The sequence below is a fragment of the Oncorhynchus keta genome, chromosome 5, assembly GCF_023373465.1.
Source record: "Oncorhynchus keta strain PuntledgeMale-10-30-2019 chromosome 5, Oket_V2, whole genome shotgun sequence".
In the NCBI taxonomy this organism is placed as follows: domain Eukaryota; kingdom Metazoa; phylum Chordata; class Actinopteri; order Salmoniformes; family Salmonidae; genus Oncorhynchus; species Oncorhynchus keta.
Window position 1 is genome coordinate 16302800 of NC_068425.1, and position 24493 is coordinate 16327292.

Genomic DNA, 24493 nt, shown 5'->3' on the forward strand with positions numbered 1-24493 from the left:
TAACCAATATCCCACTGTATCTTCAAGAGGGGCTGAGTTGAAAAACTACAAACCTCAGATTTCCCACTTCCTGTTTGGATTTTTTCTCAGGTTTTTGCCTGCTATATGGGTTCTGTTATACTCAGACATCATTCAAACAGTTTTAGAAACTTCAGTGTTCTATCCTATACTAATAATAATATGCATATATTAGTATCTGGGAATAAGTAGGAAGCAGTTTACTCTGGGCACGCTTTTCATCCAAAAGTGAAAATGATGCCCCCTATCCAGTGAAATACGGAACCGTTCCGTATTTTATCAAACGGCTGGCAACCCTAAGTCTAAATATTGCTGTTACTTTGTACAACCTTCAATGTTATGTCATAATTATGTAAAATTCTGGCAAATTCGTTTGCAACGAGCCAGGCAGCCCAAACTATTGCATATACCCTGACTGCGCGCAATGAACGCAAGAGAAGGGACACAATTTCCGTAGTTAATATTGTCTGCCAACATGAATTTCTTTATCAAAATATGCAGGTTTAAAAAATATATTCTTCTGTGTATTGATTTTAAGAAGGGCATTGATGTTTATGGTTAGGTACATTCGTGCAACGATTGTGCATTTTTCACGAATGGGTTTTTGTTAAATCATCCCTCGTTTGGTGAAGTAGTCTGTGATTCGATGATAAATCAACAGCCACCACATTGATTATATGCAATGCAGGACAAGCTAGTTAACCTAGTAATATCATCAACCATGTGTCGTTAACGGGTGATTATGTGAAGATTGATTGTTTTTTATAAGATAAGTTTAATGCTACCTAGCAACTTACCTTTGCTCCTTGCTGCACTCGTGTAACATGTGGTCACCCTGCCACACAGTTTCCTTGTGGAATGCAATGTTATCGGCCAATATATTGGAGGACATCCTTCGAGTTGGGATGCACACCATTGTTATTGCTACATTTACTGTGATATACTTAGAGCTCAATGCAACTTTAATCAGAGGCCTTTATCACATTCCTCACTCTTCTTGCTCACTGTTACTGTTTGTTACATTTACTTTCAATCTACTAGGCCCATTTTCTGTCATTGTCACACTCCCTGTTACATTTGTCCACAAAGCTTGGAATGATATAATTACTCACATATAGCTGACTGAAAGCAGTTTCGATGGGAATATTTGTCTGTGGTTTTTCAGGTCTGTATTTACAGTTTCTAAAGGGTCTGTTGGAAGACCAAGCCCTCTCAGGCACTTAAGCCCTAAAGATACCATGCGCAGACCTGTAGGATGAGTCATACAGTGGATTTTGTGTGTGTGTGAATGTAGGACTGTGTATTGTCTACATAAGTGCAGGAAGCACTGCCTGATAAGAAAGAAAAGATAAATGAATAACCTGGGCCAAACCATGCCCCCGCACTCCACAGTGAGAGAAATCATAATGTTCCTCTACCCATGTCTGTTTCCTGGAATCTGTTTATTAAACAACCTGCTCCCTGTCTCTCTAACTCCTCTACCCTCCTCTCATTGCCTCACCATCCTCTCTTCCTCCTCCTCCTTGTGGGCTGACAGTAATGGAGAGAGGCAGTTACTCCGGTTTCAAACCACCTCCAAACAGAGAGATGGGGATGAAATGAAGATTAGAGAGGAGAGGTAGACAGTGAGGACACCGCCGGTCACGGGCTGATCATTCTGCCTGTACTGGAATCAGTAGGGTAATAGCCAGAAGGGACCTGGAAGGCACCAGCATGGAGCCGCTGCAGCCTGTACTGGAATTGATCTCCCAATATCTATTTAATCTCTGCTTTATGGTGTTGGCTGTGTCAAACCTTGGTGAATTTGCTGATTCTGCAGCGTGCTCACTTCATCAACACTGTAGTCAAACAGCTGACCAATCTGATACGAAGATGTCTTTGCCAGCCCGCAATGGACCTCTTTGATATGACGATACATTAACTTTGAGAGTATGCATTTATCATAACTAGAACAGTGAAACGGAGGGCTCTACCGCAAGGAATCTTTGATGGCTTTCTGTTGTAGGCACAAAATATTTTTTGATATAGTGCAAACACCCATAGGCTTATGTGCGTTATGGGGGTACATTTGTTTTGGCTTTTTTGTAGCTGTGTGTCATGTGTTTTACTGGTACGACAAGAAAAATATATACATGCAGTGTCTGAAGCCAGCACTACAAACAACAACACCTTGTTGGCCCTCAGACACATTGCTCCGATAGAAGCAGAGCAGAGACATGGCGAGCAGCATATCTTTGTGTGTGTGTGTGTGTGTGTGTGTGTGTGAATTGTACAGTATCTGTCTGGGTGGGTGGAGATTTTTTTGGTAAGATGGTAAAACTGGAGTTTCTTACCAAGGCTTACAAGCAGCATTAGCCCCAGGGCAGATAACATCTGTAGTGGCTCAAGTCACCACTCAAAGGCTGCCTTATATTCTCTCTCGCTCTCTCAAAACAGTGGCTCCTAAGAAGCTCTGGCTAGAGTTCTGGTCAGGGGAATCGACAAGCTAACATGAGGCCAGGGCTTTTTCATTTGGTTTTTACTCGCTTTAGGCTACATCCCTCATTTTCTTGGCTGTTGTTCTCTGAGCACGAGTGAGGGATTGTTCAGCGTTGTACACAAGAGATTTTAAAGCTTGGTTTGACTCTGAGTCAAATGAAATTATACAGGAGGACAAATGATCTGTTATGAAGGCAGATGGACTGAGCCTTCCAACCAGGCAGACACAAAGAGGGCCCTGATGATATTCTCTGGCCATACATAATAGCTAGGCCTATTTCCATTGATATGTAAAAATGGTTTTGTCCTGTTTTGGAACATAGACTAGTATTAGATTAGTATTACTGTTGCTTTGTTCCCTCAGCCACTAGCATTGGGCACAGGCTAAGAAGGCTTAGGGGCGCGATCCTATCATCCCTACTCTCCTCTTGTATGTAGAGATTAGCACACTGACACACATTGGTGGCTTGCCTCGTTTCAGCTATAAACTCAATCAATGAGGGCTGTTTACCTTGACACATACACTCCCCTACATATTTATTTGGACAATGAAGCTAAAACATTTAATTTTTTCTCTGTACTCCAACATTTTGGATTTGAGATCAAATGTTTCATATGAGGCTACAGTATAGAATGTCACCTTTTTTATGTGAGGGTATTTTCATGTATATCTATTTTAGAAATACCACAACCCCTCCCAAAGAAATTTGAACCTCCCATGTTATTGTTAATGGTGAGGTTCGCATGTCTTTGGGGGTATAATTTTGCATCTCCTAACCTTTGCACTAATCATTAGTCAGGAGTCATTCATTTATTTATTGAACCTTTTCTTTAACTAGGCAAGTCAGTTAAAAACACATTCTTATTTGCAATGACGGCCAAACCCTAACCCGGACGACGCTGGGAAAATTGTGTGCCGCCCTATGGGACTCCCAATCACGGCCGGTTGTGATACAGCCTGGAATCTAACCAGGGTCTGTAGTGACACCTCTAGCACTGAGATGCAGTGCCTTATACCGCTGCGCCACTCTGCATTCATGATTATAGCATCCACATTAAGTGTTCAAAAATATTCTATTCACATTAAAAGTGACTCCAAATGAATCTAACAAGTTTGTAGAGTTACAAGCTTGATGTAATCATTGCGTGTTAGGAATATGGGATCAAATACTAAACTTTCGACTACTTTAATACACGTACATTTTTCCTAATACTTATGACAACTTCAGAAGGTCAAGTGCTTTCATTTGTAAATGGTGAAACAGATATGTATGAAAATACCCTAAAATAAAAGGGAACATTATGTACCCTCATATGAAACATTTGATCTCAAATCCAGAATGTATGTTTCTGCTTCGCTGTCCAAATAAGTACGAAGTGTATGAACAGACACGAGATGCACTCAAATATAGAAAATGGGTTGCTTAAGACTATTGCGCAAGTCTGCACTCTCATAGGCCATTTATTTATAGACATATTAGCATAAGATATTTCAGACTTCATGGCTCTTCTCTGAATGGTTTAAACATTAGAATCAAGGCATAGGCAGATGATGCAATTTATGTGTGCCATTTTGGAGGCATAAATATAAATTGGATTAGGCCTACATTTTCCTCCTTAGAAGAAATGCAGTTAAACATCATCCTGGACAGAATATTAGAGATAAATGTATTTTCATCTTTATCGGTGTCTCTAGACGTGACACCGGCTCTCTTCTTTAAAGCCTTTTCCTCAGGGGCTATAGAAATGTAATTTTCTTCTGAATATCTTTCTCTCTCTCTCTCCCTCTTCCGGATGGTGGATTTTGTCCTTGCTAGGGCACAGGGCTCTCTGCTGTTTCAGCACACGGTGCTGGCTAAAAATACCCCTCCGCCCCCCTGGTCCAGCCAGCATCCAATCCTCAGCGTGGGAGTGGGAAGAGAGAGTAGGCTGCGTTTCGCCCTGGGTTGCACCGGAGTACAGAGACACTGAAGCACCTCCAACGCAGGAGCTCCACAACCTACTCTGCCAAAGCTCTCCTCTCTGTCAGCCAGAAACTCAGGTCATTATAGATGTGGGAGTGGAGAAGGGATTGGCCACTTCCATGAACAAGTAAGTTTACACTGGATGTGATACAGGCTGCTACTTTAGTGCAGCCATGCAATCAAAAGGATGTTTCACAAATGATTAAAACTAACTTGCGTCATTCATGTTCTTCTTGTCACACTAATATGAACTCTTATCTGCTTTTCCACTTCCTAAAACAAACTTCAGACAATTGCAAGAAAATAGGTAAATGCACTGCAACCTAGCTCTCCCTGTTCTTTGATCTTGACGGCTCACTCGGCAGCAGCTATTAGAGAAAAGCTCTGCCAGGTGATCTTCTTTGATTGAGATCTTCCTGGCTGGTACAGTAGGCTACCCCAAAAGGCTTCTATGGTCAGGGTCATTAAGTCAGGAGAGAGAGTCTTACATCTTGGTTACACCGTGTGTGTTTTTTCTCTTTTCTATCCACTAGATGTGATCAAGATACACAGGTTCAAATACCAGAACCAACTACACAATTTTTATTGAACCTTTATTTAACTAGGAAAGTCGGTCAAGAACTAATTCTTATTTACAATGACGACCTACCCCGGTCAAACCTGGACGACGCTGGGCCAATTGTGTACCACCCTATGGGACTCCCAATAACGGCCGGATGTTATACAGCCTGGATTCGAACCAGGGACTGTAGTGATGCCTCTTGCACTGAGATGCAGTGCCTTAGACTGCTGTGTGTGTGTGTGTGTGTGTTAACTGTACTAGAATGCTTAAAAGGCCGTGCCTCAACACAATCCTGTCTCAGAGCTCAACAGGTAATTCCTTTGAACTCATGGTTTGGTTTTTGCTCTGACATGCACTGTCAACTGTGGGGCCTTTATATAGACAGGTGTGTGCCTTTCCAAATTTTTATTTCACCTTTATTTAACCAGGTAGGCAAGTTGAGAACAAGTTCTCATTTACAATTGCGACCTGGCCAAGATAAAGAAAAGCAGTTCGACACAAACAACAGAGTTACACATGGAGTAAAACAAACATACAGTCAATAATACAGTAGAAACAAGTCTATATACGATGTGAGCAAATGAGGTGAGATAAGGGAGGTAAAGGCAAAAAAAGGCCATGGTGGCAAAGTAAATACAATCTAGCAAGTAAAACACTGGAATGGTAGATTTGCAGTGGAAGAATATGCAAAGTAGAAATAAAAATAATGGGGTGCAAAGGAGTAAAAATAAATAAATACAGTAGGGAAAGAGGTAGTTGTTTGGGCTAAATTATAGGTGGGCTATGTACAGGTGCAGTGATCTGTGAGCTGCTCTGACAGTTGGTGCTTAAAGCTAGTGAGGGAGATAAGTGTTTCCAGTTTCAGAGATTTTTGTAGTTCGTTCCAGTCATTGGCAGCAGAGAACTGGAAGGAGAGGCGGCCAAAGAAAGAATTGGTTTTGGGGGTGACCAGAGAGATATACCTGCTGGAGCGCGTGCTATGGTGATGCTATGGTGACCAGCGAGCGGAGATAAGGGGGGACTTTACCTAGCAGGGTCTTGTAGATGACATGGAGCCAGTGGGTTTGGCGACGAGTATGAAGCGAGGGCCAGCCAACGAGAGCGTACAGGTCGCAATGGTGGGTATTATATGGGGCTTTGGTGACAAAACTGATGGCACTGTGATAGACTGTATCCAATTTGTTGAGTAGGGTATTGGAGGCTATTTTGTAAATGACATCGCCAAAGTCGAGGATTGGTAGGCTGGTATGTTTGGCAGCATGAGTGAAGGATGCTTTGTTGTGAAATAGGAAGCCAATTCTAGATTTTACTTTGGATTGGAGATGTTTGCTGTGGGTCTGGAAGGAGAGTTTACAGTCTAACCAGACACCTAGGTATCCACGTATTCTAAGTCAAATCTTGTCCAATCAATTGAATTTACCACAGGTGGACTCCAAGCAAGTTGTAGAAACATCTACGATGATCAATAGAAACAGGATGTACCTGATCTCAATTTTGTGTCTCATAACAAAGGGTCTGAATAGTTATGTAAATAAGATGTTTCTGTGTTTTTAATTTCTGTATAAAAAAAAAGTCTAAAAACCTGTTCGCTTCGTTATTATGGGGTATTGTGTCAAGGTTGAAGTACAATTTTCTTTCCAGTTTAGAATAGGGCTGTAACGTAAGACATTTTGGAAAAAGTGAAGGGGTCTGAATACTTTCTGAATATACCGTATATTAATTTCGGGACAGGTTGAAATGCATAAAACATTCATGGACATTTAGCTAGATCATGGATATAGCTGTTGCTAGCAGTTTGTCCTGGGAGATGAACATTGGGTTATTATTTTACCTGATCATGCATATGGTCCCTTTTTTTTTTATCTGGTTAGTTTTTTATACACAGAGAGCGTGTACAGAGAGAGGGGGCCTCAGGGCTGATGTCTGCTAATGTATGGGCTAATGAGTTCTTAATTGACTTTTAGAGGAATGGCTCCAACTTTCCCACTCCAATCTAGTGCCATCCCACTCCAATCTAGTGCCATCTCCAGGAGAGCACTGGTGAGGCCTGCTTAGCAGATGTCCCCCTGAGGTTACTGTGGGTTTCATTAGGAAGATGGACCTAGGGAAGACATGCCAACCATATCCCCATGCTTTAGGGGCAAAGGAAATGGATAAGGGACTGTTTCCAGGAGATGAATTAGGCCTCGTAAAATCTCTTAGCAACATTGGAGCTCAGCTCCAGCTCAATCTCATTTTTAACCATCACTGAAGCTCACTATGTGTCTGTCTACCACAGAGTTATCAAAGGTCAATGTTTCTGAAGATGTCATCCATTTCCCTTTCCCTCCATTATCCTCACCTTTACAGTGAGAAAAATGACAGTGAGTGTTTCATGGTTTTAATGGTTATTTTACCGAAAAGAGTAGATTATATTTCTCTTGTATAATAAAAAAAGTAAAATGCTTGAGCAATCAAAGGGAAAATGAAAAAGCCATGAATCTTTCCACCATTATTTTTGGTTTGTTTGTACACGCTAGCATGAACAATGCCTTCTGGGGATGGTGGCAAACAAATTGCCATGCAAATGAAACAAACAAATTCATGCACCTCTTTATCTTGTTCAGTGGGTTAGGCCTCACATTATGGGTGTGAACGTTTAAACGTCAAAACGATTCAACGAATTCGGGATTCCCCTCACAAAATTACAATCACGGTGCAGTTATCACAACTTTATTTTCCTTGTTATAGCCTAACTAGATCATAGGCTATAAAGGGCTGGGGAAAGTTGTGTAAAAACCAGAGAGGAAGAGGAACCTTAGGCTACTTTGGTGAATTTGGGAGGCATGTAAAACAGATTACCAAGACATATGCGCACCACATTTTTTTCAGCCAATTTTTTTATTATTTTTTGCCACTAGATAGTCAGAACCATGCACTAGGCCTGTCTGCCTGGTGGCCGACCTGCCTATACTATACCTCTCTCTCTCGTCCCTTGCTAGCTCGCTATGAAAGATGCAATTGTTTTGATTAGTTGCTGTACTTCCGAGAACAGTCTCCTCCTTTCCAAAAATATGGAATTTAAGAGTCGATTCCAAGTGGAATCTAATCTTGACACTCCGAAATGGGGAGTCGACACATGGAGTCGACGTGCAAGGAGTAAACTCTCCACCATTCGTTGTTAACAGTTGGAAAAAATTGCGGCGAAAGGCAAGCGACAGCAGCGAAGTCCTATATGGCAATACTTTGAGAAGTTAAATGAGAAGGAAATGTAAACTTTGTGGTGGAATTGAGGTACAGTAATGATAGTACAGGTGCAATGCTTAACCATCTGAAATGGATGCACATTTTTCATTTGACACATCCCTAACACACACACACACACACACACACACACACACACACACACACACACACACACACACACACACACACACACCCAGTCACGGCCACAGCTTCCCAACACGTGTGCTGCTATCTTGGCTCACAGTGCTACAACTCTCTATAGAGCCATGCATTGGATTGCTGCAATAATAACCCATCCCTGTGTGTAAGGTCATCCATCTTGTACTGCCGTTCTCCCGGTATGTCCCTGTGTGTGCAGAATGGAAGCATGCACGGGTCTGAAATAGAAAAGGAATCTTTTGAAGAACCACATTATGTTCTTGGGACCAGGAGATCACACTCTGGAGGAGGTTGCTTATCCTCTTCCACAGAAGAGCCACTGAAATACTCACATTTGGAATGGTGGCGAATAGGGCTGGGAATTGTCATGGACCTTACAGTATGATATTATCTCATATACTTGGATGCATGATATGTACTGCGATTCTCACAATTCTATATGTATTGCGATTTGGTACTGTGATTTTATTGTAATTCGATGTTCCAGACATTGTTCACCTTGTCTGCTGCCGACGGACAAGAGAGCCGTGAAAGAATCATTTTTGCTCAATCATGGAAATAAAAGTGCTGTAAATAAAATGGCGCCCTATTGTAAAAAGATGGAGAACAAGCTATGAAGGAAAACTACTGGAGTTTTGGTGCAGGTACAGCCAACCAGTGCAAAAATAATATTGTGATATTCTCAAAACGATACGAAAGATCAAAAATAATATCCGATATGTTACTGTATTGATTACCTTCACTAGTGGCGTAACAGTCAAAGCCTATATGAAAATAATTACATCTATCATAGTTTACTGATACCCAAAACCATTACAATAGGCTGTTTTAACCTGTAGTGACACCCCATCCCGTGAACGGGACCGTTGTCATCATCTGACACTAATTATCATAACGCAAAATATATAAATCTTCCTATTCATGAAAATCACAAGTGAAATATATTGGAACACAGTTTATCCTTTTGATAATCACCCTGTCATCTCAGATTATCAAAATATGCTTTACAGCCAACGCTAGACAAGCATTTGTAAGTTTATCATAGCCTAGCATAGCATTATGCCTTGCTAGCAGCAAGCAACCTTGTCACGGAAATCAGAAAAGCAATCAAATTAAATCGTTTACCTTTGAACTTCCGATGTTTTCACTCACGAGACTCTCAGGTAGACAGCCAAAGTTCATTTTTTTCCCCCCCAAAATATTATTTTATTATTATTTATTATTATTAATAGCTCCGTTTGTTCTTCACGTTTGGCTGAGAAATCGCCCGGAAATTGTGTTCACCACAACGCCGAAAAATATTCCAAATTAGCTCCATAATATCGACAGAAACATGGCAAACGTTGTTTAGAATCCATCCTCAAGGTGTTTTTCTAATATCTATTTGATACTATATCCGTCGGGACAATTCATTTTTCAGACCGATTGGAGTAATGTCTACCTCTGTATTTTACGCGAGAATCTCTCTCGGAGCCACCATGTGACCACTTACGCAATGTGGCCGCCTACGGCTATTCTTCAACAGCAGTGCGTAAAACTACGTCACAATGCTGTAGACACCTTGGGGAATACATAGAAAGCGTAAGCTCGTTGATGGTACATTCACAGCTGAATAGGGAGTCATTGGAACGCAGCGCTTTCAAAACCTGGGGCACTTCCGGATTGGATTTTTCTCAGGCTTTCGCCTGCAACATCAGTTCTGTTATACTCACAGACAATATCTTTACCGTTTTGGAAACGATAGTGATTTCTATCCAAAGCTGTCAATTATATGCATATTCTAGCATCTTTTCCTGACAAAATATCCCGTTTTAAAACGGAAACGTTTTTTCCTACAAAAATTAAAATACTGCCCCCTAACACCAAGAGGTTAATAACCTGGAATGACTTCAACCTCGAGGAAATCAGAGAAATGCAATGACTCATTTCGTTCACTCAAGTTTCAGTTTAGAATAGCACGGAATAGTGATATCATGACTCTCCAGTTTAGAGTAACTGAGAGATTGTTCCTCTAGGGGGTGGAATTACATTTGAGAACATCAGTAGAATTCACTTTTTCCCCTCTAAGGACTTTGCATGTCAGGAAATTAACACCTCTCACCTCCTAGAGGGATATCATTCATTTGTTTGGGCTTAGCTTGAGTGACTTTAAGCCTAGTGGTTAGAGTTGGGCCAGTAACCGAAAGGTTGCTGGATCGAATCCCGGAGCTGACAAGGTAAAAATCTGTCTCTCTGCCCCTGAGCAAGGCAGTTATCCCACTGTTCCCCGGGCACCAAAGACGTGGATGCGATTACGGCAGCCCCCCACCACTCTGATTCAGAGGGGTTGGGGTTAATTGCGGAAGATGCATTGAGTTGTACAACTGACTAGGTATCTCATTTTCCCTTTATATGGCCAGTAGAATTCTTGGCAGCCTCCCCTTTCTTATGCAGATAGTCTTCTCCCTGACCCAGTTGTCAGATATAGACCATCAGGTGTGAATCCCCCCCCTCACAGTTCCTGTGACTACAGTACTGGCATCTTCTGCCACCTTCCAACACTGACTTAGTATCCCCTCAGGCTATTCAGAGCAAGACGTCAAAGTTCTACAGGCATCCTCAGACGTCTTAAACACAGCACCTATGACTTTCCTCACCTTTGACTGCTCACACTGAGACTTCAGTCTCGCCAGACAGAGTGCTACTCCTCACAGTCCCAAGGGACTGACTGTGAAATTGCAATTTTCCGCTCTGGTGGCACGCCGATGTGTAATTTACTTAATGAGATGGATTTTTGGAAGGGATGGTAAAGGATGGGGGATGGCTAATTTTTAAAATGAGGCACCAGTAGAGCTCCTCCAGCCTAGAGAAGGCTCTTATATCATCATACTCTGGTCCTTCTCTGGCACATCCTGACTTCCTGACCACAAAGTAGTCTCACGCTATTCATAATTTCTAGGGTCCTATGGTCTACTTGACATCCTTGGACTGTTGGTCTTGAGGATCACTCAAAGAATGACCCAAGTCCTCAGGATAGACCAGGAATATATGTTGAGTGTTTGGATATGCAGTCAATGTCATGGGACGTTTTTGGTCTGAACACCTCACTGCAAATTTGAGACTAGATTTATAGAGATATCAGATGCATTTCTGACCTCGGAACATTTTTTTTTGCTGTACACTGGATAACTGCTCAGCAACTCAGGACCCCACAGATGAAGGACCAGGTCTCTGCTTAGGCATCAGCCTTATGCACGAGGCAATTCACTGATTTTGAGTTATCTAAATAATGGCTTTATATTAGTTCGGAGCAAACAATGTGTTGTTCAGCAACTCCTGAAATGATTTGTTTAGGATGACAGGTGCCATATGCTATAGAGAGAATCATTGTTGCCCTGATGGGTACCTCCAAGCACACGGTTGGTTATTTCTGTGTTGAACAGTAATTACGTTTGCTACTTGTATTTTGCTATTGCTAGGTGTGAGAGAAAGATGCTTTTTTGGGGGGGGGTAAATTTGCAGGACTGAGCTGTGGTAACTCTTATACTGACAGCCTTTCTCTAGGGGTTTGAAACTACATCTAGCTTTACAACCTCAGTGTAGTTAAATGTGGTAACACTAAAATGGTTTTAATAGCAAGCTAAGTAATGTTCTTTCCAAACACAAAACATTTTGAGAATATGATACATAACTTTATGCAAAATTAAGTAGTTATTATTGGACTCTGAGAGGAGCTCTTCCTTGATGACCTCTTTGTGAAACCAAAGCACAGGTGGATATAATGCACAGATCACGCTGTGCCACCAGAGACAAGGATCCGGGAGACATGGCTAAAATGTGGGTCTAAGCCCAGGAACAAGAACCCCCTGCTGGGAAAGACTGATATTAAATGTGTTCGGTACATACAGACGTGGAAATCTGGTGGAGCGACCGCAGGAAGGTCGGTCCTGACTGACACATCTGACAGGCGTAACCCGTGGCTCTGTTGGGTCCTGGCAGAATGCTAAGAGGATGGAGCACTGGGTGTCTACCTGTCACCTCTCCTTCCCTTCTTTTCTGCCTGTCCTCGTCCATCAGACCTGACAGGGTCTTTTTACTGACTTGTCACTGACCACAGACAGAACCGGGCTGGCTTCTTGCCAAGCCCTTCCCTCGCCACAGACCCCTTGCCCCTCTGCCTGGGGTGTTAACCCTGCTAAGCCCCCCTGGCAGGGGCACAGCAGGCCAACAGGAAATAGGAGCAGATCAGGCTGCTTTTAAGGGAATGAGATATGAAGTTGGATGGCTGAGAGGGGTGTCAGGGGGAACATGAGGGGGTAGGAGTGGGGGACCATTGTTATTTCATACTAAGGAATGACAAATTCAGTCTGCCGAGGGGGCAGTGGGTACTGAATAGCAGCGGTGCTTTGAGGAGGAAGAGAATCTGCTTCATTGAGTTTTATTCTGTGTGGAATGAGTCTTCTCTTATTTGTTTTCTTGTCTGGCTGTCACCTCCGGTCTGATAGCCAAGAAGGCAAGCAATCAATTAAACCCTTTTGAAAAGAAAATCATGCAGTCAGAACATGAAAACTAGAATGAGGAACCAGAACATTCTGATTGCTCATCTCGCCAGAGATATTAAAGCTTAGCGTCTCTCTCTGTCCACCACAAATATTTAGTTTTGTTTTTAAGTTGCACAGAAATTATACTTGGCTGAAGTGACTGCAAACACTTACTGGCCTAATGTGGCCATGGTGACAGCAAGGAGGGGTTTTGTACTCTCCTCAATTCTTCTTCCCCATATATTTTTATCCATATCAGGCTTGTCCTCTGACCTTCTGTTGCCCAGTGCCCTTTACGCAAACAAAGAGGGCCTAAATATATATGCTATGGGTAGCAAGTAGGGGGGTAGGCATTGGGGCAAGTCCCCTGTTAAGGAGATACATTACCATTTTGGGATTTATTGAAAAGACTAAAATCTATAAATATCGAAATGGTCAACCAGGACACATCGAGGGCCATTAAAATCTGAAGTGCACTTCCTGGAGAAAGGATGCAAGTTTTTGGTGTACGCTACAGAGCATACTATCCTCTTATCACAAACATGAATGGTACACAGGATGTATCTGTTGAATGCATCCTATGACCCATGCGTTGTGGGTTATTCAGTAGTGTTTAGGATGAATATCCTAAAGATGCAGACTATCCGAATCCCACTCCACATCATCTTGTAATCAAGATTTTGATCAGCTTGAAGACAGATGGTTTGCCTGAGAGCCCCCTCCCCCTTCCCTTCCTCCGATCCTGAGCTTTAGTATGCGTGTCTAGACCGGAGTTATCCAGACTTACGGAATGACACCCACCCTCCCTCCATCTCTACCTCCCTCTCTCACCCCCCACACACACTTCACTGAGCCTTGGAGTCACCATGGAGTTGGGATCATCCATCTAGCCCTCAAGCTGTGCTAAAATTTGTGGAGCACTTGGGAAACTTAAGCTAGCAAAGTGCCAAGTCATTGTGCTCTACTGAAACGGTGTCTACTGTATCTACAAGGTGTTGGCTTTTTCAGCCCCTTCAAAATGTTTTTAACACCTATATCTAATCTAATCCTGGTAACATCTCATTACTGAGCTGTTTTTTGTTTCAAAACACAAATGGACCGATAAGGTTTTTGCAGCATAAAAGAGATCCCAATGTGGGCTAACCATTGTTCATCTTCTGGAGGGCCACATAATGCTACATCTGGGGACCAGACCAGATACTGGGAACAATTGACTCTTTGCCTCTAACGTCTCCATTCTTCAGTAAATGTCCCCAGTAAGAATGAGGATCTGAATGAGCATCTATTCACTGTTGGCTGTGTGGTTTGGTTTGCCGTACCTCATTATTCTTCTCTCTGCATACCATTATACAACTCACTTCAGCCAGCTCTACTCTGAGGAAGCAACAATCGAGGCTTTCATACCATAAGTGCAATATACACACTGCCACCCAAACGTCTGGAGCTTAGAAATGATTTTCATCACACTGTGTAGGAGTATGGTGCCCACGCAGAAAGAGGTTTGGGTGTGGCAGCCCTAGAACAGCCTCTAGTCTCCTTTACTTCAGGACTGCTGATGACAACTCAAACTGGATAGCCTTCCATAACCATGTCCCATCTCGTGATGTTAATTAGGCCTACATTTGTTATGTAGCACGAGTTGACGCTGCTTTTGTAAGAGCTACTTGATTCCATTGTGAAGAGACTAGAGGTCGACCTATTAATCGGAATGGCCGATTAATTAGGGGCGATTTCAAGTTTTCATAACAATAGTAAATTGTTATTTTTGGGTGCCGATTTTTATTTATTTATATATACGTGTATTTTTCTCCCTTTATTTAATCTTTATTTAACTAGGCAAATCGGTTAATAACACATTCTTATTTTCAATGACGGCCTAGGAACGTTGGGTTAACTGCCTCGTTCAGGGGCAGAAAGACAGATTTTCACCTTGTCAGCTCGGGGGATCCATTCTTACAACCTTACAGTTAACTAGTCCAACGCAATAACGAACTGCCTCTCTCTCGTTGCACTCCACAAGGAGACTGCCTGTTACGCAAATGCAGTAAGCCAAGGTAAGTTGCTAGCTAGCATTAAACTTATCTTATAAAAATCAATCAATCATAATCACTAGTTAACTACACATGGTTGATATTATCTAGCGTGTCCTGTGTTGCATATAATCTGACTGAGCATACAAGTATCGAAGTATCTAACTGAACGGTGAGAGGCAGAAGCAGGTGCGTTAACATTAATTCAAACAGCGCTTCCGTGCGTTTTGCCAGTAGCTCTTCGTTGTGCGTCAAGCATTGCGCTGTTTATGACATCAAACCTATCAACTCCAGAGATAAGGCTGGTGTGACCGAAGTGAAATGGCTGGCTAGTTAGCGCTCGTTAATAGCGTTTCAAACTTCACTCGCTCTGAGCCTTGGGGTGGTTTTCTCCCTTGCTCTGCATGGGTAAAGCTGCTTCGATGTGGTGGCTGTGGTCGTTGTGTTGCTGGTTCGAGCCCAGGGAGGAGCGAGGAGAGGGACGGAAGCTATACCGTTACACTGGCAATACTAAAGTGCCTATAAGAACAGCCAATAGTCAAAGGTTAATGAAATAAAAATGGTATAGAGGGAAGTAGTCCTATAATAACTACAACCTAAAACTTCTTACCTGGGACTCATGTTAAAAGGAACCACCAGCTTTCATATGTTCTGAGCAAGGAACGGAAACGTTAGCTTTCTTGCATTGCACATATTGCACTTTTACATTCTTCTCCAACACTGTATATTTGCATTATTTAAACCAAATTGAACATGTTTCATTATTTACTTGAGGCTAAATTGATTTTATTGATGTATTATATTAAGTTCAAATAAGCGTTAAAACCTCTTACCTCCACCCGACACGCAGGCGTCCCATCTAGACATCTGGAAATGCAAATGCGCTACGCTAAATGCTAATAGCACTCGTTAAAACTCAAACGTTCATTAAAATACACATGCAGGGTACTGAATTACAGCTACACTCGTTGTGAATCCATCCAACAAGTCAGATTTTTAAAATGCTTTTCGGCGAAAGCATGAGAAGCTATTATCTGATAGCATGCAACACCCCTAAAGACCCACAGGGGACGTAAACAAAATAATTAGCATAGGCGGCGCTACACAAAATGCAGAAATAAAATATAAAACATTCATTACCTTTGACCATCTTCTTTGTTGGCACTCCTAGATGTCCCATAAACATCACTATTGGTTCTTTTTTTCGATTAAATCGGTCCATATATAGCCTAGATATCGATCTATGAAGACTGTGTGATCAAGGAAAAAAACAGCGTTTTATAACGCAACGTCATTTTTTTAAATTAAAAAAGTCGATGATAAACTTTCACAAAACACTTCGAAATACTTTTGTAATGCAACTTTAGGTATTAGTAAACGTTAATAATCGATCAAATTGATCACGAGGCGATGTATATTCTATAGCTGTACGTCTTGAAATAATGTCCGGATAAATCTCAACCAAAATATCCGGTCGGAGACCGGAAGAAATGGGCTGTCTCTTGTCCGTTTGACCAAGATATAAATCCTAGGCAAATGACAAGACTGTTGACATCGTGTGGAAGCTGTAGGTATTGCAACCTCGGCTCCAGGTAATGTGGTTTCTATTCAACAATACATTCAAGTGGCGCATTGGTATATTTTCCAGTTTTCAGTGATCAGATTTTCCTGCGCTTTTCGATGAAACGCACGTTCTGTTATAGTCACAGCCGTGATTTAACCAGTTTTAGAAACGTCTGAGTGTTTTCTATCCACACATACTAATCATATGCATATACTATATTCCTGGCATGAGCAGCAGGGTGCTGAAATGTTGCGCGATTTTTAACAGAATGTTCGAAAAAGTAGGTGGTAGGATCAACAGGTTAATTCAGTATTGTTGTAATTGTCATTATTACAAATACAGTTTTTTTTTCCTTCTCAATCGGCCGATTAATCGGTATCGGCGTTGAAAAATCATAATCAGTCGACCTCTAGAAGAGACTGTGACTGGAGTTGCCACGCTTGACTGACTGGAGGTCTTTGGTGCCCTGTGGTCGAGAGGGGCTCTGTTAAAACAGGACAAACAAACACCTCAGAGTTTCTCCAGTGTGGCAATCCCAGTGCTGTGCTCAGCAACTCCAAACCCACACCCCCTTCTTTCCAATCCTGTTGTAATGGCAGCGTGACCCTGCGGCTGTGCTCCCTGCTCAAGTGTGTGTGTGTGTGTGTGTGTGTGTGTGTGTGTGAATTGTACAGTATCTGTCTGGGTGGGTGGAGATTTTTTTTTCTTCTCCTTTTGACTATTTGTCCATTGTGCTGTATGTGGCTTGTTTAGTTCTGTGGTTTCTTTGAGCATAGCGTTTGTGTGTGTGCGTGTGTCTGCCCCTTCATCTGGGTCTTTCATCTTCATGTGCAGCTTGTTTTATACCTTCCCCTCGTTTTTTAAAACTTTATCTCCACTTCACTCATCCTTGCTCTCACCACCCGAATCTCCCGCTCTCTCTTTCCTATAAACTCTTCACATAATGTCTGTTTTGTTCAGAGCGCCCAGCGACTCGTAGCCAGGATTTGCATATATGACAGATCCCATATTCTCTTTTCCCCGCCCGGGGCCAACACGCGCCAGGGTATGAAGGAGTCAAGGGCTGCCCTCTCAGACAAAGTGAATGATCTCTCTATCGCCTCTCTATCCTTCCCCAGCAATTGAGTTGCCCTCTCATTCAGCTGAATTAGCAGATCGAACCCCACCAACACATCGGCCATTTTGTGGCTTGAGTAAGAATCTGTATGCTTTGTCAGAGTGAGTATTGGTTGAAACATTCACTGTAATATGGCTAACTCTGTCCTCAGAGCTTCTGCTATTGTCTGGTGGTGGGTGGATGATGGTGTAGGCCACTTGAAGTTTTGCTGCCAACCTATTGTACGTTGTCCAGATTTCAACGCAATTGTCCAAGCACCTTCCTTTCCTTTGTCTGCGCTGATGTGTGGAGGTGAAAGAAAATTTCCAGTAGCTTTTAGGCTAAATTCTTTAATCTTTCCTGCTTTTTAAATTCAGTCAGTGAGCTACTTTAGACTATTGAGATGCACCCTCTTACTTTCATTCTCTGGTTTGGATGACTGAACTTGTGGGTAATTTAAATTCCCCTAGCCCAGTGTGTATGCTTTCTCTGAGTGGAGGGGCTCTAAGCTTACTCCCTCAGCCAAAGACAAATAACCTAACTGGAAAATCACCCGATTCCCCTAGTGGATTCAGGGTATTGAATAATATCCCTCTGTGTTCGCCTGTGCATGTGTGTTTGTGCGTCTCCTTATATGTAACTTATTTCTTGGGGGAAATATCGCTTCACTTTGACTAGTATTGGATCACTCTGCACTGTCAACAGCTATAAAGCATAAATAATAACACTCTTCTCTCTCCCTTCTGCTCTCTGCCTTTCCTGGCCAGTTTAATAGCCAAGAATACTGCTAAACATTGTTTGAATTTGACTAGTACCTCAATGCGAAAATACCACATCAATTCCACATTAGATGTCAGCCAGTACAGTTTGTGCAAGCCTCTTGAGTCTGAGCATTGTGTTAGTCTTCCACATGTAGGTATATTTCACTCGACCATACATGTGTAACGCAGCCTTTCTTTTGTTATCATAAAAGCCAGTGCTGCAAGAGATGGGAACCTTTGATGCCTTGGGGGAAATCATGACATCATAGAGGATGTGCAACTTTCTTGCAGTTGAGCAGGTTCGGGTGTCGCTTACTTAAAATCCCTTGACTCGCTTCAGTCTACCTGGCTGCTCCTCCGTTTCTCATCTATCATCTCTGGTGTTTTGGCTATAGCTCAGTTGTATCTGTATCACAAACCGCTATAACGTACGGGGCTTGTGTGTTGCATGCACAAAAGAGAGAGAGTTCACTTCTAGAAACCTGAGGTAAGACCCCTTATGCATGTCTCCTCTTGGGCGGAACATTTGGAAACTTTCCATGCGCTGCAACACCGTACCCAAACCGGCCCCGTGCCATCGAGCGCAAGTTGATTTTGTCCCCCCACACCAAACGCGGCCTTTCAGGTTTGTACCTGTTTCCTCCAGCATCTTCACAAGGTCCTTTGCTGCTGTTCTGAGATTGATTTGCACTTTTCACACCAAAATACATTAATCTCTAGGAGACAGAACGCGTCTCCTTCCTGAGTGGTATGACGGCTGCGTGGTCCCATGGTCTTTATACTTGCGTACTATTGTTTGTACAGATGAACGTGGTACCTTCAGGCGTTTGGAAATTGCTCCCAAGGATGAAACAGGCTTGTGGAGGTCTACAATTTTGGGCTGATTTCTTTTGATTTTCCCATGATGTCAAGCAAAGAGGCACTGAGTTTGAAGGTAAGGCCTTGAAAAACATCCACAGGTAGACTTCCATTTGACACAAATTATGTCTATTATCAGAAGCTTCTAAAGCAATGACATTTTATGGAATTTTCCAAGCTGTTTAAAGGCAGTCAACTTAGTGTATGTAAACTTCTGTATCACTGCAATTGTGATACAGTGAAATAATCTGTCTGCAAACAATTGTTGGAAAAATTACTTGTCACACACAAAGTAAATGTCCTAATCGACATGCCAAAACTATAGTTTAACAAGAAATTTGTGGAGTGGTTGAAAAAATGAGTTTTAATGACTGCAACCTAAGTGTATGTAATCTTCCGACTTCCAACTGTATATGGCGATTGGCAATTAACTTTCGATTAACGATTGGCAATTAAAGGTGTATTACCACCACAGACCTCCATTCGTCTGTCAGTCACCCACGTGGATATATGCAATGAGGAGATGGCACGTGGGTATATGGTTCTTTTAACCAATGAGGAGATGGGAGAGGCAGGACTTGCAGCGCAATCAGCGTCACAAATAGAACTGACTTCTACTTGAGCTCTTGGCAACGCAGATGCTTTTTGTTGCGTGCAAGTAGTGTGGGTGCAGTAATTGAATAACATGCATGTTTACATTTATTTTTCAACGCGAGCGGTGATGTCAGCATGTAAGGGGTCAAGGTGCTCCTTCGAGGGGAAAAAAGACATGAACACTAAAATAGAGGGAGGAGAAAAGGTAAAAGAACGAAGGATGTCCAGGAACTGGGCCAGATTGTTGAAAAATTATTCTGACAGATCTGAGTTTTTATTTTCTTTGTGATGTTTTTCATGGCTCGGCCTTGGCAGAATCTCTCCCTCTCTTGTCCCAGGGGAGGAGTCAATCAATCAAATGTATTATAAAGCCCTTTTTACATCAGCAGATGTCTCAAAGTGCTATACAGAAACCCAGCCTAAAACCCCAAACGGCAAGTAATGCAGGAGTCTGGTGTGTCCTCATGCTGACTTCACCATGTGTTACTGTGCCCCATATTAATATGAAGCTAATATCTTAATTAAAATTCCCAAACTCCTATGTTATCTGCCATGCAGTCGGAGAATATAAACCTTAATTGAAAATGAGACTGTGTTATTCAGTTAGTGGGTTATGCAAAGGTTGGCTGTAATGCTGACTGTTGACACTATGAAATACTTACTGATGTTTTCTCTTTTGCAGATACACCAGAGTGCATCAGTTGGGAGATGGGAGAAGGGCTTAGGCTTGAGCCCGTCGCTGCCCCACCCGTCTCACTGTGAGGCCTTTGTCTCCTACTCATGGTAAGTCCCCACAGCCTACATCCCAGAAACAATTTTTTAAAATGTAATGTGCGTGTCATGTGCTATTGTTTAGATGTCATCTTATGCCACAGAGAATGTGTGGGGCAGACAATGCCAGTTTTGTCTGAGCATAGGGACAGTGTTCGTGACTGTGAGAAACTGAATATCTGGTTGAAGTTGGTCCGTTGTGAGTAGCTTAACTATCCATGAAACTATCAACTCTACAAAACCATGTTTTACATTTTTTTATAGGGAAGCAACAGCAGGGTATGGTCACATTATATGGTCTGAATGAAACTGTTCAACTTCTATAAATGTACATCCTCTCTCAGGTCCAAACTACTCTTTCTCTACACTACGACCAAGAAATTGTAAAAGTTCCCCATAACTGTTGGCAGAGGTAAGGTAGGCAATGGTAATAGTTCCCCAGATAGAACTGTTGGCAGAGGTAAGGTAGGCAATGGTAATAGTTCTCCAGATAGAACTGTTGGCAGAGGTAAGGTAGGCAATGGTAATAGTTCCCCAGATAGAACTGTTGGCAGAAGAGGTAAGGTAGGCAATGGTAATAGTTCCCCAGATAGAACTGTTGGCAGAAGAGGTAAGGTAGGCAATGGTAATAGTTCCCCAGATAGAACTGTTGGCAGAAGAGGTAAGGTAGGCAATGGTAATAGTTCCCCAGATAGAACTGTTGGCAGAAGAGGTAAGGTAGGCAATGGTAATAGTTCCCCAGATAGAACTGTTGGCAGAGGTAAGGTAGGCAATGGTAATAGTTCCCCAGATAGAACTGTTGGCAGAGGTAAGGTAGGCAATGGTAATAGTTCCCCAGATAGAACTGTTGGCAGAAGAGGTAAGGTAGGCAATGGTAATAGTTCCCCAGATAGAACTGTTGGCAGAAGAGGTAAGGTAGGCAATGGTAATAGTTCCCCAGATAGAACTGTTGGCAGAAGAGGTAAGGTAGGCAATGGTAATAGTTCCCCAGATAGAACTGTTGGCAGAAGAGGTAAGGTAGGCAATGGTAATAGTTCCCCAGATAGAACTGTTGGCAGAAGAGGTAAGGTAGGCAATGGTAATAGTTCCCCAGATAGAACTGTTGGCAGAAGAGGTAAGGTAGGCAATGGTAATAGTTCCCCAGATAGAACTGTTGGCAGAAGAGGTAAGGTAGGCAATGGTAATAGTTCCCCAGATAGAACTGTTGGCAGAAGAGGTAAGGTAGGCAATGGTAATAGTTCCCCAGATAGAACTGTTGGCAGAAGAGGTAAGGTAGGCAATGGTAATAGTTCCCCAGATAGAACTGTTGGCAGAAGAGGTAAGGTAGGCAATGGTAATAGTTCCCCAGATAGAACTGTTGGCAGAAGAGGTAAGGTAGGCAATGGTAATAGTTCCCCAGATAGAACTGTTGGCAGAAGAGGTAAGGTAGGCAATGGTAATAGTTCCCCAGATAGAACTGTTGGCAGAAGAGGTAAGGTAGGCAATGGTAATAGTTCCCAGATAGAACTGTTGGCAGAGGTAAGGTAGGCAATGGTAATAGTTCCCAGATAGAACTGTTGGCAGAAGAGGTAAGGTAGGCAATGGTAATAGTTCCCCAGATAGAACTGTTGGCAGAGGTAAGGTAGGCAATGGTAATAGTTCCCCAGATAGAACTGTTGGCAGAGGTAAGGTAGGCAATGGTAATAGTTCCCCAGATAGAACTGTTGGCAGAGGTAAGGTAGGCAATGGTAATAGTTCCCCAGATAGAACTGTTGGCAGAAGAGGTAAGGTAGGCAATGGTAATAGTTCCCCAGATAGAACTGTTGGCAGAAGAGGTAAGGTAGGCAATGGTAATAGTTCCCCAGATAGAACTGTTGGCAGAAGAGGTAAGGTAGGCAATGGTAATAGTTCCCCAGATAGAACTGTTGGCAGAGGTGAGGCAGGCAATGGTAATTCCACATGTTGCAGTTTTATATTCCTCGTGAAAAATAATGCACTATTTCTTGCATTTAAGCCTAAATACACTTTACCTTAAATTCATAAAACGTTATATTCTCTACAGAAACTTCAATGTCTATTGGAAAATTGAAGATACAAATTGGAGCTGTCAAATATGATGGGTCAGTTGTATATCCAGCCATACACTTAGCATGTGTACATTTGTGAGAGATGGACTATGTCATTTACATGTACCTGGTATTTAAAAACAGCAGCAAGGCAGGTACTTAACAAAGCTCTCCTTTCAATGTTGCTATAGCCACAAGCTAGAATTCATTGTCCTGATTGGTGACATTGTTTTGGGAACAACAAAATCCAGTCACGTTGCTATTTGATGGGTAGGAAGCAACAAGTGACTGATCAAAACATCTCCACATCTCACTGCTCACGGATATCAAACGACTCCAATAACACACAACTGCAACAACCAGAAAGACTTCCACCAAGAATTGCCACACATCCCGTACTCATTTAATGCAATAAAGCGACAAGTGAGACCCAAACAAAGCCAGCCCTGTGTTGAGCTCAGTAGCCCTCTCCCTAGCCTCTCTTTAGAGAACACTGTCTTGTTTTCTTCTCACAGAGCTGAGGCGAGCGTCACCATGTCCACTCAAGGCTCATCTAATTATCCAGTGGCCGCCCAGCCGTGAAATTGGTGTTTTGCTGTGAAATGGAGCCATTGTGGCTGGAGGAGACCTTGGCGTTTTGAGAGACCGTCGCAAGGTCCCTTTCCTTTAGAACGGACAAGGGCCGGGCGAGGAGGAGGAGACAACGAATGGCATATCCAGCCCGGCCAATTCAAGGCGGCCATAACGAGCATAACAGCAGCGAGGGCAGGCACACCACAGTGGATTAGCAGAGGATTATTACCTTTGATCTGTTATGAAGAGGGAGGAGCTAGGCAAAGGGCAATTAGCTGCGAGGCAGCCGACTGACTTCTTTCTTTTGTGGCTGTTGTCAAGGGGAGTAAGAGATACTGTGCTGTTTGCTTAAGACGTGATGGCTGAATGGGGTAGTGTGATTCCATGAGATTAGGATGTAAACCTCTCATGATTTGCTTGTGGTTTGATCTGTTTGTTACTCAAGAGGACATGATGGATGAAAACATTACCGATCTTTTATGAGAAGGTTTAGAGACTGACCTAATGCCTTTTAAAGGGGTTAATAATGACTTCTTACAACCTTTACAATCAGGTAAGCGTGATAGATCCCTCGGGTCCACTTCCATGGAGAAAATCGCTCCGTAAGATTTTGTAACCCATGCTCAAGTTGTCCAACTCAGCGCCACTGCTGCATACCTTTCCTTGATGACATAGCTGCTGCGTTACTCATACGATTAACCTAGTAAATGCCTTCAAGCCTTTGCTAATGACGTGTTTATGAAAAGTATCAGCAGGACTATTCATCTGCTTAGCATTTAGCATTAGCCTAAAGCCTTTAGAACATTCTGGCGCATTAAAATAGTTCAAATTGCCCGCCGAGAACCACTGCGACGTCTCACTTTTGAGCACCGCTGTGATTAAGGTGTTAGCTCGCCACCTGTGATCAAGTGACAAAGCTATTGTGTGTTATTTTAAGCACAGGCATCTGTTTCTCAAATGTCTGCTGTTTTTAATTGTCTTGAAGCAAGTCTGCATGCTTTTATGCACATTAATTAATTTAGACTTAACTATTCTACCCTTCGCTGTTGTCATGAGCAGTTCAATTTCAAATGCTGTCAAACCAAATCATCTTCACCTATGACCTGCGTATCTTGTAGGTTCAGTTAATTGTTTTCTCCCCTGTATGATTTGCAAAACAAGCCGTCCTTGACGCATACTGTATTTCCCCCAGCATGATTGTGCTGTCATGTACATTCACTACAACTAACAATTTATTTAGCTCCGATAGCCAATTAGACTGTCTGCATGAGCCCC

The 24493-nt window shown here is 42.5% G+C and overlaps 1 protein-coding gene across 1 annotated transcript; it reads left to right on the forward strand.

The window, feature by feature from the left end:
* Nucleotides 1–19956: 19956 nt before the first annotated feature.
* Nucleotides 19957–22619, forward strand: LOC118384571 (circumsporozoite protein-like). The gene is made up of 6 exons (XM_052518310.1): nucleotides 19957–20034; nucleotides 20512–20612; nucleotides 20945–20983; nucleotides 21107–21312; nucleotides 21409–22020; nucleotides 22313–22619. The coding sequence occupies exons 1-6, from the start codon at nucleotides 19957–19959 to the stop codon at nucleotides 22612–22614; spliced, it is 1338 nt and encodes a 445-aa protein (XP_052374270.1). The 3' UTR covers nucleotides 22615–22619.
* The last annotated feature ends 1874 nt before the right edge of the window (nucleotides 22620–24493 follow it).